Source organism: Rhopilema esculentum, chromosome 4 (assembly GCF_057945365.1).
Source record: "Rhopilema esculentum isolate cy_ngs chromosome 4, ASM5794536v1, whole genome shotgun sequence".
NCBI lineage: Eukaryota > Metazoa > Cnidaria > Scyphozoa > Rhizostomeae > Rhizostomatidae > Rhopilema > Rhopilema esculentum.
This window is the reverse complement of record NC_142818.1, coordinates 10,305,277-10,319,241: the sequence shown is the minus strand read 5'-3', so window position 1 is coordinate 10,319,241 and position 13,965 is coordinate 10,305,277. Positions and strand designations below refer to the sequence as shown.

General features: G+C 34.7%; 1 protein-coding gene across 2 annotated transcripts in view; it reads left to right on the top strand.

The window, feature by feature from the left end:
• Nucleotides 1-1,752: 1,752 nt before the first annotated feature.
• LOC135690531 (uncharacterized) overlaps nucleotides 1,753-13,965 on the top strand; it is a 36,101-nt gene continuing 23,888 nt past the window's right edge. For both annotated transcript variants that reach the window (XM_065208118.2, XM_065208117.2), the window contains exons 1-13: nucleotides 1,753-2,321; nucleotides 2,877-2,941; nucleotides 3,123-3,235; nucleotides 5,185-5,313; nucleotides 6,430-6,481; nucleotides 7,208-7,314; nucleotides 7,978-8,127; nucleotides 9,069-9,137; nucleotides 9,693-9,767; nucleotides 10,415-10,535; nucleotides 11,681-11,845; nucleotides 12,640-12,796; nucleotides 13,741-13,846. In XM_065208118.2, the coding sequence (XP_065064190.2) occupies nucleotides 1,873-2,321; nucleotides 2,877-2,941; nucleotides 3,123-3,235; nucleotides 5,185-5,313; nucleotides 6,430-6,481; nucleotides 7,208-7,314; nucleotides 7,978-8,127; nucleotides 9,069-9,137; nucleotides 9,693-9,767; nucleotides 10,415-10,535; nucleotides 11,681-11,845; nucleotides 12,640-12,796; nucleotides 13,741-13,846 (1,758 nt within the window). In that variant the 5' untranslated portion in view covers nucleotides 1,753-1,872. The remainder of the gene's footprint in view (nucleotides 2,322-2,876; nucleotides 2,942-3,122; nucleotides 3,236-5,184; nucleotides 5,314-6,429; nucleotides 6,482-7,207; nucleotides 7,315-7,977; nucleotides 8,128-9,068; nucleotides 9,138-9,692; nucleotides 9,768-10,414; nucleotides 10,536-11,680; nucleotides 11,846-12,639; nucleotides 12,797-13,740; nucleotides 13,847-13,965) is intronic.

The window sequence follows — 13,965 nt, the reverse complement described above, 5'->3', positions numbered from 1 at the left end:
TTTCAAAATTTCAGACTGTAAAAGATAGATTATGCCAGTGAATGTTATTCATTTACTGACGCTGATGTAAAGATCTCTGTTCTTTGCTACATTATTCAAAGCACAATGCTTGAAGATTTGTGGGGTGGGCTTTCTTTTCTGATTCAATTCAAGCGTTTACTGGCTTTCTGGTGGTATTTCCTATGAGATTTATGTCGGTTGTTGCCTGACGATGGTATGAAGCTACGTTTTCCCTAGTTTGCAGTTACCTAATTGGGGGTAGTTGGAACCTGTGCAAGTATAAAATAATCTGATAGCAGTACCGAAGACATATAAGCAATAACACCAAAGGAAGAAAGAATTATGTGTTATTTCATCTACCGATAGACGAATTTACCGCCAAATTATCGATTTTGTTGAAAAGCTGAAGGTTTAGTTTTCAGTGTTCAGTTTTCATCATTCATCAATTAATCCTAAATACAATTCTACATAATACACTGCACCTAAATACTAAAAAAAATTCGGCACTACACAAAAATAAATTAAAATTAAAGATTACAGAAAAATATTTTTATATGATTGTATTTAAGATTGATTGATTTAGGAGGAACTCTCTAAATAGGTTAACTAATCGAGAGAGAGCCCCTCCCACCCCGCCCCCTCCCGCCACCGTAGAAATAATAAAACTTCAACATATTTTATTAGAATCAAAGCAAATTGTTTGCAAGGTTTTTCTGAAGAGACCAAATGAATAGCAACAATTTAGAGAGATTTTTAATCGAGAAACAAGGTTAAGTTCACGAAGTGAGTTTTCAGTATAAGTCATGGAAATGAATTTTTAGCATACCTTTGTATTCAGTATGTCATGAAAAAAAGGTGCTAGAAGCAATTATAAGAATATGTAATTTGCAAGCAATTCGAAAAAAGCAAAAATTTTGAAACATACTCGAGACCGGAAAATTTGTCGCGCGCCTGCAATATATTGTCCGCGCAATCAAATTTTCCAACCGTGTGCTTTTAATTATTTGCCGTGCAAATTCCCTAGTTAATAACATTTCACATTAACACTACAAATTTCATAATGAACTTTAGAACATAGATCAAAAACCCTAAGCTAGAAAATGTATATGTGTATACCCAGTTGTGGATCGATATGGGACTATCAGAATCGCGAAAACCTGACTGGAAAATAAAGAGGAAGGACCCTCTCACCACCACTTTTTGCAATCTACTAATACTAATATGTATACCAATAAAGAGAGAATAGAGCTTCGACGAGGAAGGTTTTGGTTTACTATCAGGAATTTACAGTTGTGTTTCCAACGAAGGTTGTCCATTCAATCAAAATTGCCAATAAAGGTAATATGTTTGGAAAAGTCGATGCGATTCAAGAATGATATTTTGAAAAAGTTTCGCCAAAGAAATTGAAATCTATCTTCAGGGTTAAAAAAGCACCTGAAAAATGAAACCTTTTCGCGACTTGATTCACTCTTGAATACCAAATAATAAAGAATCTTTCTCTTCAGTTAATACACAGGTACCGATCTCGAAATAACCCTCCTACAGCCACCCCTAGCAACTAATGGTGGTAAACCACTAATCTTTTTTCTCTCAATATTCTTCGAACGCATTTAAAAAATTTTTCTTCAATTTTTCATGCGGTTAACAAAAGTCTTCATTCTGAAGAGCGGTGCTAAGCAAATATCAAATGCTTCAGACGCAAAATTCAATGGAATAATTTCTTGCATTGTGCTGTCAAGACAACATCATAGGGATAAAAGGAGTCAATATGTATGATGATGGCGTTCACCTAACCGGGCTTTGCAGGTTCTTCGGCATAATTGTGCAAACAAAAGCTTACTGCTTAGTTTAATCACATCAAGGCTGAATCAAATGTCTACTGCACTCGTGATAAACATATTTTCGAGCCCAGATATCAAGAAGGAGTACGAAAATGTTGATGAGCTTCTAATGTTTCTTAAAGAATCATGCTGGTTGCAAGAGGGCATCAAAAACACAGCTGGCGATCCGGAGGATCTCGAAAGCGCCTTTTTTGCCAAAGCAACTGCAGACATTCCAGATGCATCTAACATTCCAAATGACTTACTGCAGAGTAAAAGTCATCTGAAACAACTTGTTTTCTACCTTTTCGAAAGGCGGTTTGGATGGTCTGAACACGATACACTTGATGAGGGTAGCAAGAAATTGCAAGAGCCATCGTTCAGACCAAGCGCTTCTAACAGTTCTCCTCACCATCGATTCAGATCAGGAACTTTACACATATCAGAGGAATCTAGAATCAAGAAAATGCTCAACACTAAGTTGGATGAACTGATAGCATTGTTAGTCAGATTTATTACTTTTCGACATTCTGATAAATTTCTAATAAACGTAACTAGTTTGTATTTTGAAAGTTTACTAAAAACAATGAATCACAATCCGTTCTCAGGTAACTGCAACATATGCAATAATCGAAACATAATAAATGACATAAGTCCCATTTCCAAGGCTTTCCCATTCAAAAGATTCCAGCATTAAATACATTTTTAAGGTTACAGTTCGGTTGAGTAATTATTTTACAATTGAACTTTTTTCATGCATGCTAATATATTTTGAATTGTATAATAGAAGTACTAAGATAAGTATTCTGATGGGAGTCAAAGTGAATTCAGTCTTAAAAACACGAGCCTGTAAATATTTCCATGCTTATCTTTCATTCTAGTGGCTAAGGGTAATGCATTGCACACTGTTGTCTCTATGTGTCTTTATGTTTCAAGAGTATGGGATTATAAGTTTTTTACAAACTAACATTTATTCCTGTAACCAATTGGAAGTATTTTTTTCCCACTCACTGTTCAATAGATCATTTGTCATATTTATCACATTGTTTTTTCTAGGTTTGAAACAGAAGAAACAATAAGCTGTCAAATTTTAGATGCATATGCGTATGCACTGATTGAAGGTAACTCAATAATGGAATATATCAATTTTTTTGTTAATGTTTCCTGAATGAATTTAGTTAGGAGTACTTAGTTAGCTTTTCTCTGCTAGGAAGAAGTGTTAGTTGATTTGAGTTGTTAATATATGGTATGTTAACTTCACATCACCCTATACTCACTTGAAGTTTTTTGCTTGAATTTCAGCTCGAAGTTTGCCTGTTGTAAGAAGTCAATTATTCTGTCACATATTCAACTGGCTAACCACCATAACAACAGATGAGATGACCATAGTCGATAATGTTTTCCAGTCAGTAAAGGTGAATATCTCTCTCTTTTGGGATACTTTTTGCAAATTTGAGGCATACAAAGTAAGTTGCACTAAGTGAAACCCATCCAAAATAAAATCCTAGGCTTGACCGTAGTCTTTGCAGCACATTCAGCATGCTCACAAAAAAGGAGTATGAGCTAGCCATTGGGCAGGACATATCAGGGCTGTTGATGTCTTTGAATTCCAGTTGACAATTGGAGAGTTTTGTTAAAGAATGCAAAAATACTTAGTGAGTTGAGGCTCATACAATCATATACAAATCTTCAGGACATGCTGCCAAACTGCTGAAAAGAAGGGAAGTACTGTTGTACCAATGGCTAAGATTATTCAAATAGTTTCCCTCTTTTCAAGAAAGGTATTCTCATGTATACTACTTCAATTAAGGAACCTTCTTATAAAAAACAAGTCAAAATTTCATCCTGTTACTCATAAATTTCTTAGCCAGAACAGCAGAGACTCTTTCAAGTTAGATCTCACAAAATTAATAATCTGGTGTAATTAGGTGTAATTAGGTGACTTTTAAGTTTTTTATTTCTTTCATACTATTGATCCCTTTGTAATGATATCAATTGGCCTTGTGAAGTATTTATATGGATGCTGATAAAGAATTTGATCTGAAGTATTTATAAGATGCAGAATTCCTTTTGGTTGTAACATATAACTGGGGGTGTAGATTTACATACTACATGATTGAGCAGTCAAATCCCTTATAAATTATCAAACTTTGTATCATTAAAAACACATATCACAAACACTAGCAGTTTGAAACTTGTAGTAGCTGAACTAAAGTTTAGTTGCTCAATCCTAATCTGTTTGTAAATATATCCTGTGAAGAAATTTTAGGAAATACCTTTCCAGGACAGTTCTTTGGTGTGTAGAACAGGACAGTTCTAAGCAGTGGTGGCGTCAGGGAAGGGTTAGGGGGGGGGGCTACAGCCCCTCTGTTTGAAGCATCTAGCCCCCCCCCTATCAGAGGAAATTTTAGGTTATTGTCGGAGCAAATTTGACAAAATAACGTATGAAATTTATGCAAAAAATGTATGCAAAAATAGGATATTTTTGCACGATTTCCCTACCTAGCACTGTAGCCTTTCCTCCATTTTTCCAGTAAGGTTGTTGACATTTTTGAGAAATGTATCCCTGGATTGTCTGTGCTCCATGATTTAATGTTTAGTGTAAACATGCCAGTGAACCAAGGTACAATGTTGGTTCTTTATCAGAATACGGTTCACTTTAAGATTTTAGTCTTGGTTACTTGTTTTTGATTTCTCTGCTGTTCATCATTATGGTCCTCTGATATTGTGCCCCTCTGTGTATGTCTGCCTTAGAAATCTGAATGTGGAACTTAAAAAACCTTATTGGTATTAAAAACTGGTAGAGCTTATGTTTTTTATCCTAATGTTATGCACCAGACTGCAAAATTTGGGTATGTGTGGGGAATGCTTTCCCCCTGCAATAATTTTTTGCTCAAATCCGGTCCGCGCATTTTTGCAAATTTAGATCAAACCGCGCAGTTGGAACATGGGCTTTTGTGTGAATTCCGCGCATAGCCTAATCTCGAGCCTTAAAAATCTTATTTAAAAATGAAATCCTGCAGCTTTTAACCTGTTATTTTGCAACATGATTTGTTGCCGCCCAAGCGTAAGGGACAGAAAATGATTCCCCGCGCACAAAAAATGTTTTGCACTCTGGGTTATGCATAAGAATATATTGCTCTTCTGTATTTAGCAATTCAATACAGCTTTAGATAAAGTTTAAACAGGTTTCAAATCCTTTTTAAAAAAAACAAATTAAAGTCCATAGCTAAAGCAAACCTAGACTAAAGGACTGCTTTTAAATATCTCCTGCTGAATCTGTTATCCTGTAAAAAAGTATTGAAATTTTCATATTGTTTCAAGTCTCAAGTATATGTGCAAATATTGTCATTTTGTCTTCAAGTCAATAATCATTGCTGGTGTGACAGATGTCTGGTCAGCAATACGAAATAACACTGTAACAAGAATGATGGCATTGCTTGAGTCGCTGTCTGTCGACCACCTTCAAGACACTTTCTTTGCCTTCACAGAGGTAGGTCGGTTTACAGTAATTTAGTACAAGTCTTCAATTCGTCCTCCAAATGGTGTTATAGGCCAGTCACATTTTTCACAAAGAAATGTGAAATCAGAAAATATCAAGAGCATATATCCAGCCTTTAAAAACGAAGTTGGCATTCGACAGTGCCAACCTAACTGACTACCGTCTGTCCACTCAGCAGGCACGTAAATAACGGGGGGTGTGGGGATGTCACCCTCTCTTTTAATTAGTTTACAATTTGAGAGTAATCGGAAAATCTAAGTCGTACTTCCAATGCTTATTTACACCAGAGAATGACATTACATAACGCTAATTCTGAGAGTTTTCCCAATTCATTTTTATTTTCAAATAGTTAAAGGAGATAAGCCCTACAGCGAATGTTGTTTATTTACATTATATAAATTCAAAGCAAAGCCACTCCTAGAAATATTATTTGCAATATATTGCAAGAAAGAAGTTTTATTTTGTTTTTGTTTTGAAAATCTGCATGGAAGATGCTTGCTGTATAATTAAATTTATGCTTTAATGTCAGTTGAACAAAACAGTCAATCGAAATTAAACTGGAAACGGTCTTTAGCATCTCATTGAAATAATTTGCATTTTAATATGATTTAAATAACATATCAAGTGACTAGAACAACATTGCAATTTTAAATGTTTTATTTATTAGGTTTATCACCGGGTTTATTATTTAACTTTTAATCATTATAATTTGATATTTTTATTCTTCTATATTCAATGAATTTTCTCTCACACTCAGAACCAGACAATCTCCAGACTTTTTACGAAGAAATCACTGTGTCAGCCGGTTTAATCCTTTCATAATCATACATTGTATCAAGTCAACAAGCTCGATTATTCAGAGCTTATTTTTACTATGATGTTTTGTTTGCTTTTGCAACGACCTTGCTGTTTTAATTTGCACGATTCTTGGTCCATTTGCAAGTCAAAAAAATGAAACACGTTTAATAAATGTATTATCATGAATGCAAACTTTTTTGGTAGTATGAAAAAATCAAATCTCTCATTTATCGATTAAAATGTGAGTTTAAATTTAATGGCAAAGATTTAAGGTGATTTCTTTTTTAAACTGTAGTTTGTTATTGATAGATATGTGACGATACCAACTCAACATGGCAAGCCAAAGAAGGCGCCATTATGGGTGAGTTGTTTTATAACTTTGATATTTTCTATAATCATTCGTAATGAAATTACTGTTTGCCGTTCTGTCATAAAGTGCTCAATTTCATATAGACAGAGCACTTTATGTACTGCACCCGCTATTACCCGCTATTTGCTATTTGGGTGGAGCTGTACAGTGTACACAGCGTATCGGCAGGGTTGTACACGCTGTTATATGTACCAAAAGGCGTATTCAGTAAACATTCGACTTGGGTAACTAAGCCTAGTTTTGAATGGAGACGTGCCATTTTGGTTCAAAATTTAGAACTATAATTCCATAATTCTGAAATAATGTTACCCATTATTCTGCAAGCATGATGAAAAATAAACATATAATTCCGCAAGGCAAATAACATTTTTAAAACACAACAAAATCTTCAAACAAATTTTGAATAAACCACAATATGCCCCAAAATCTCAATATTACACATATTTCATACTTTCATTTTGTTAATGCTGAATTTTGCGATTATTTCCCCAAAACGGTACCCATAATTCTTCATGTTTCTGCAAATGGTACCCATAATTCGGCATATATTTCAAAAATTTATACCGATAATTCTGCACTTTTCAGAAAAAGCTACTACTTAATAATGGCACGTTACCGTACGTCAAAACAAACTAAGGTACCCCCTCGAGACATTCGATGAAAATTTTCTTAACAATCCGATTGATCAATGACACATAACCCTTTTTCTTCACATAGCCATTGCCAATGTAATACAGTGCTTCAAGTTGACAATTGCAGACAAGTCCGCGCTTTTGAAGGAAGGCCCCGGTGATGCACCAGGGGGTACAGTAATCTGCAGAAAAGTAAGCCAATGTTTACAATTGACTATGTTGCATTTGTATTTAATAAACGTTTTTGTTTTCTTGCCATAGATTCTTTTATTAGATTTTCTAAAACGTAGAAGATATCAAGCTCAAGGTGAAAATAATTGGCCCATTCACAGATTGTGATATCCAAGATTGAAAGCTTGTGTAGGCCTGAAACAACTTTGTCAGTGAAACAGCTAGTAGGTGTAATATGTGTTACATTTAAATATATAAATACATTATTTTTATAAAAAACATTTTATAGGAAATTCAATACTTGTGCTGCTTGTAACCAGTTTTTTTGCAGAAATCAAAACTTTTTTCTGACCACTTTTTATATCCAAGTGTGTGATGGGATGTCATTTTATTGATTTAAATTTCAGATGTACAGGATTCTAATGTTTTTCTGCTATTCCAATAAATTAAGAAACTTTCAGGAGTCCTCGAGTACTCAGTTTTATGAAAAATTAAAAAACTTTAAGTACTGAAAGTTTTTTTATAAAATACTAACTAACTTATGTAACTGCTAATCGCTCACGTAGTTGAAGAGACTGAGTGAGAAAATGAAATGCTTTTGCCCATACATATCAGGATAAATAGTTGTTTTAATTAGCAGATATAAACTCATCAATACTTAAATTATATTTCTTTTTTTTCTAGTTTGGAAAACACTACTTTCTGTCTCTACCTTCCTTCATATCCGAACCATTGCAGAAAATCTTGTATAAACTGCTTTCGAATTCCCAGCTCAGTATCAAAGAACACGCAAACAGAGCTTTTTACTCTTTCCTTTTACGTTCCGACTTTTCGGTGAGTACCAATATCTTGTGGCTTTAATTCGCATCATTATTGTCTGGTGTAAGATGGGACAGTTATAGTCATGTCAGTTACTGTCATGACTATAATTAACCCACCATATAATGTCAGTTACTCATGATTGAGGGTATCATTGTGGGCTGAAATATGAAAGTCGTGGTATGAATGTCTGGTTCTAAGAAAATCAGGTTCAACAAAAATCAGGTGGAATTAAAGTAAAATGGTATAAAAATTAGGTGGTAGGAAAGTCAGATGGCATGAAAATTGGATCGTAGGAAATTCAGATCGTACGAAGCTCTAACAAAAAATCAGGTGGAATGAAAGTAAAATGGTATAAAAATTAGGTGGTATGAAAGTCAGATGGCATGAAAATTAGATGGTAGGAAATTCAGATGGTACGAAGTTCTAACAATTTTCTTGTCTAACTAGCACAAACAGTAGTATATTTATCGACAGATGAAATGGTTTTTGAGGACTTTTGAAATTTTATACTTCTTTCCTAAACTCCACCTGACTTATTCATCTCAGACGTTGCCGCGTGAGACATTTAAGACTACTGGTACTGTCTTCCAATTTGTAAGCTACTTCTTTGAAATCAACTCTGTTCAATGCTAGATTAAGAATTCATTTATTTTTCTTTTGCTGTTGGCCTAAAGATTGTTTTGAATGAAACTGAACAAAAATCTAGTAACTTGCTAGTTTGCTATGGTCAGGTCCTTTTTATTAACTGTATTGGAACAGTTGATTTTGTCGCAACACGTGCCATCCCAATCACGTAATAATTTTCCTATGAACTTTCTCTTCGTTTGCCAACCTCTCGAGAGGTTTCGTTTTTAATGTTCTCTGTTTAAAAAGGTTTTCGAAAATCGCAGTAATTTGTCAAATCGATTTGAATTCATATTGTATTTCTGAATGCTTTTGCATCCTTTTCGCAGCAAATCCTAAAGTCTTTCAAGGAAGTCCTACTTTACCTGGCACGAGGAGCTGTATATGGAAAAGAAAAGGTTGGTAGAAATTAAAAATATATTTGGATGATTCTCATGCTGCTTACGTGCATATATCTTAAGTATTTTTGTCTATGTCGTTTTTTTCGTTTAAAGGTCTGCTGGAATTCAAAAATGATTTGTTAATCATTGCCAGTTGATTAAAATTAAATTCAGTTAGTAACCGAATTTGCATAGCTTTAAAAAAGCAAACATTTTAAGAAAAACAACAGCTTTTACAAATATATTCTTCGGAGTACAAAACTTCAAAAAGCTAGGATATATATATATATATATATCCAGTTGTTGATCAAATAGGCCAACAGAAAATGCGAGCACACGGCTGTTCTGTGCCACTTGCCTATAGTAAATTTTACTAATGAAGTCCATGGGTGAGAAATAACTCCTATCTCCACAACAACAGTTTTCTCATTTTTGCACACTTCAGTAAATATTTTGAGGTTTTATACTCTTAACATTGTCAGACGAAAAGCTTGAGTATTTTTCAAATGTTTGCTCTTTCATAGACTTATTTATGTTTTGTAGTACCAAAAAATTATATTATTTGCTTTTCAGGGAAAAGGTGACTGGAAATTCACTGATGCCAACAAAGCCGATGGATATATCAAAGCGGCAGAGTTCCTTATCAAGGTAAACTTTGTTGATATTAGGCGAATGGATAAGCTTCTTACATGTAGAAAAATCCGTTCATGGAGCATGTAAATTGAATTTAAGAATGCTCCGCTTAATTAACCTTTCATTGATCATCACAGTCAGGTTTTTGATTTTGCCAGAATAAGTTTTCTTGTGTTAATATTTCTTCTACACCCTTTTCTTGTAAGAGTTGTTTGAATTTTGCTGAGCCCCAATATTTTTAAAAATGTTTGAAGCTGACCCTAAAATGATTTTGAAACCATTCTTCAGAAGAAGTTGAAAATTCTTTGCTACTGTTTTTCATAACAGTGCTTTCTGAGTTTTGTAGTAAATTGGAATTTGGTATCTTAAGTCATCTTTGCTTTGCTTGCATAATCCATCTTTAGATTCTTTGATAAGTTGCTGGGTCTGTGCAATCATCCGTTCTCTAGTGAAAACTGTACCTTATACAAATGTCCAAAGTTAATACTAAAATCAATCCAACAATGTTATCAGATATTGTCGAGTTGCCCCCCCCCCCACCTCATTATTTGACAGGGATCGGTCCCTGGTCTATCAGATCCATCAACTCAGAATTCAATTCATAACCTGGTATTTATTACAGTATTTTGCTTTTCATGCTTTACCTGTCTCTTGATTTCCAGCAAGTTCCTACTGATTACATTCTGCACAACTGGCATTTGTGCTTTGCTACCATTTCCCATTACCTGATGCACCCAGCATCAACTGTAAGGCAAGCCGCAAGCTCTGTCATCAAATACCTAGGTATGAGTTTTTCTTTCATTTTTTTATGTAATTATAAGCAGATAGCACTTCACAGGGCCGCCGAGAGGTTTTGGAGGCCCTGGGGCAGAAAGCGAAAGAGGGCCCCCCCCCCCCCGTGAGCAAAACGAACAAAAAAGTTTTGCAGCCACGCCCTTTAGATTGGCTGAAAATCATTCATTCCTTTAAATCATTTTTCTTTTTATTATTACCTAACTATTAATTAATTCAATTTAAGAACGGAATTCATTACTTTGTAAGGCCCCCTAGACCTTGAGGCCCTGGGGCAATTTATCCCCTTGCCCCCTCTCGACGGCCCTGGCAGTTCAAATAAATAGTCTTAAAAAACTGTAGCCTTTCTAATTAAGCTCTTCTGCTTAAATACTTATCCTATGAAAATTTATTTAATCAAATCTGAATAAGGCAAGCCATAGACGTAGCAGGGGGTACGTGTTTCCCTCCCCCCACTTTAAAGATACAGAGGTAAGAAGCCTACTTAAAGCTTGCGGAGGTGCCCCTATTATTACTACATATGTACCCCTCCTCCCAGTTTTAAAATGCTTCCTACGACTTTGAGGCCACAACTTTTTGGGGCATAATATTTTTGTGTACTATTCGTTTAATTTTGTTCATCGTTTTCACAGTTTTATTTCTATACCTCTCTCTCTCTCTCTCTTCATAAAAGACAGCTGATTTCGAACAAACTGTAAATTTTAACTCCGTTAAAGTCTGGAAATAAAATTTACCACATATGAAATGTCGAACTTTGTTCGATACAAAGAGACTTTTGTTCTTTTGTTCTATTGATTCATTCTTATCAAAATCCATTGTTTCTTGTTTTGTTCCATGGAGACTGTTTTTTTAATTATGGAAATTTTATGCAATTTCTTGCAACTTTTTCGGATAGTTTTTTCGGCAGTATATTTTGTTTTTATTTTTATGCAGTTTTGAGTTTTGTTGCACAAAGGCTGATTTAGTGAAATATTAACACGATTTTGCTGTTGTTTATTGTTCTTGTTAATTTCTTCTTTTGATCCATCCTCGTACATCACCAGTACATTTTTCACAAAATATTTTTTTTGAATTATTTTTATTTCCTATATATATATATATATATTCATCAGAATGCCTTATGCTTGTTATTTCAGTTGCCAAACAAACCCCAAAACTGGTAATGCCAAATTTAGTTGCACAGAATCTTGTAGCTGGTTGGAAGACAGACATAGCCTCCTTGAAGGAGCCTTTCAGCTCAGGTGATACTTCCCCGAATGCCCAAAAAAACAGCGTCAGATGCATTGAAAAGAAAAACAACTGTGAGGAACTTCAATTTTTGGGCCTTAGATAAAACCGAAATAAAATCGTCTATATTCTTGATACTCAACGTCCAACTGTTTTTTTTTCATTTTTCTTCTTGAGCAATTTATGTTGTGTTAATCTTCTTTATAGAGTTTTTTTAGTTAATATAAAGGGCTTGCATTCTTTTTGGGGAATTTTCACATCGTTGGCTTGATCATAAAAGTTGCAAAAACACTATCAGTTGATTTATATCTCTCATTTGCTGGTGGCATATTACGTATCTCATTTGCTGGTGGCTACAAATCTTTTGTCTGAAACGAAAGGAAGCATTTTTATACTGTGCAGGAACAAAGAAGGTTTCGGGTGTTTAAAAATACAGGAATAGAAACGAAATGATAACAGTACTGAAAATTAAAATGAATCTGCCTTTCTTAATAAGATAGCAGAAATAGCTCAAAAATAATCTAAGTTTTGCTGAGCGGGACCTTTATTGTAATTATTTATAGAATTCACTGTTAATTATAAAATTGCAAAATATACTGATAAGAATACTGCTGTTGAATTTATTGCAAATATAGTTAATCAAGTTTTAATATTTATGATGAGTAAGTAATAAGTGTTTGATATTACGTTAATGAAACCTCTGGCTATTACATGATTTAAAAGAAGACGAAAATTAATTTTTTTTTCTCGCATTGGATTGATTGAAAATACATCAACAGATTTAAACTTTTCAGCTATTGACTTTATTTCTGATGTCCGAACTTTGTCGTTCAAATTTGTTCTTGATAGTCCTTTTCTATGTTTTCAGGGGATGTTGACGTCACAGAGCTGTGGGAATGGAGAGAAGGAAGACTTTTAGCATATGAACTAATTTTGAAATACTTGATCACAAATCACATCCATTATACTTTTCCAGCCTACACCCTTACCCGCGCCGTTGTTTCGAGGAACTCCTTTTCCGAAAGGTATTTTATTTTTGCTGAAAATTTTGGCCTAACCTCCATTGCGATTATAAGCTAAAGTTCTAAGCACATATGTCGAAAGGTTTAACACTAATGTCAAGAACTGACTTGTAGCCTGAATGTTTAGGACAACTTGTCATCCCTGAATGTTTAGGACAACCTCAAGGGCGTCACCAAAAGGTGGTGTGGATGGAGTGGTGCAGCTCTCCCCCATGAAAACCTTTTTCGGTCGGCATATTAAGGACTTTTGCCGGGCAAAAGAAGCAATTTTGTACTCTTCCTGTCCCCTTTTTCACAATTGTAGCGTATTAACATTTCTGTAATAGTTGAACCTTCAAAGTATGGCACTTAAGTTTGAACTTTGAAACAGAAACGCATAAAAGCAGCATATAAGAGTGTTTTCTTTTGACCACACCCTTAAAGGTGAGACACGCCCTTTTCGGCAAAAACCACTTCTTCGCCCCTCCAAAGAGATTTTTTAGTGTCGCCCCTGATCCCTCTCTCCGTTCAATGTTGGGGCGTATGGATTTTAATAGAGTATGTATAAGTGTTAAATTGAGGGGTAGGGGGTCTGTCAAATCTTAGCACTGTCTGTACAAAATGGTGTATATATGTGTAGGTGTTTCTTTTTTCATTTTTGTGAATCTTATTTTGAAAGGAAATAGTCAACAGTCTTGTGACCAAAGGGCTTTGCCAACCCCTACGTTTTACGTATTGAAAGAGAATGCACTGATAATTCAAGTTTCTTCACGCATTCTATTTGACCATCTTAAATATTATGACTTTTTCATAAAGATTGAAGAGAATTTAGTGCTTGTTGTTGCAGGTAGTATTACTGTATCATAGGGGTTTCAAAGCCCTTTCTTTAAAGGACCATCTATTGTTTGGGAGTTTTGTGGTATGGTTTGTAGTCTAGCTATACTAATGAAAGCTGTTTTGTTTTGTAGAAAAAATATTAGCAGTGAACACAAATTTTCAGTGAGTCATAATTTTGGATCGAGACGAGGCAGAGGGTTTTCAAGGCACGAGGCTCTCTCGAGATCATTGACAATGGTACGCAGGAGATATATTTTGAGTGGCTAAAGATCTTCTTACATATGGTTGATAGGAAACTAAGAAATCGTGCAAGTGTTGAACGTATCCTAAAATGACAAGATTTTGTCTTCTTAGAT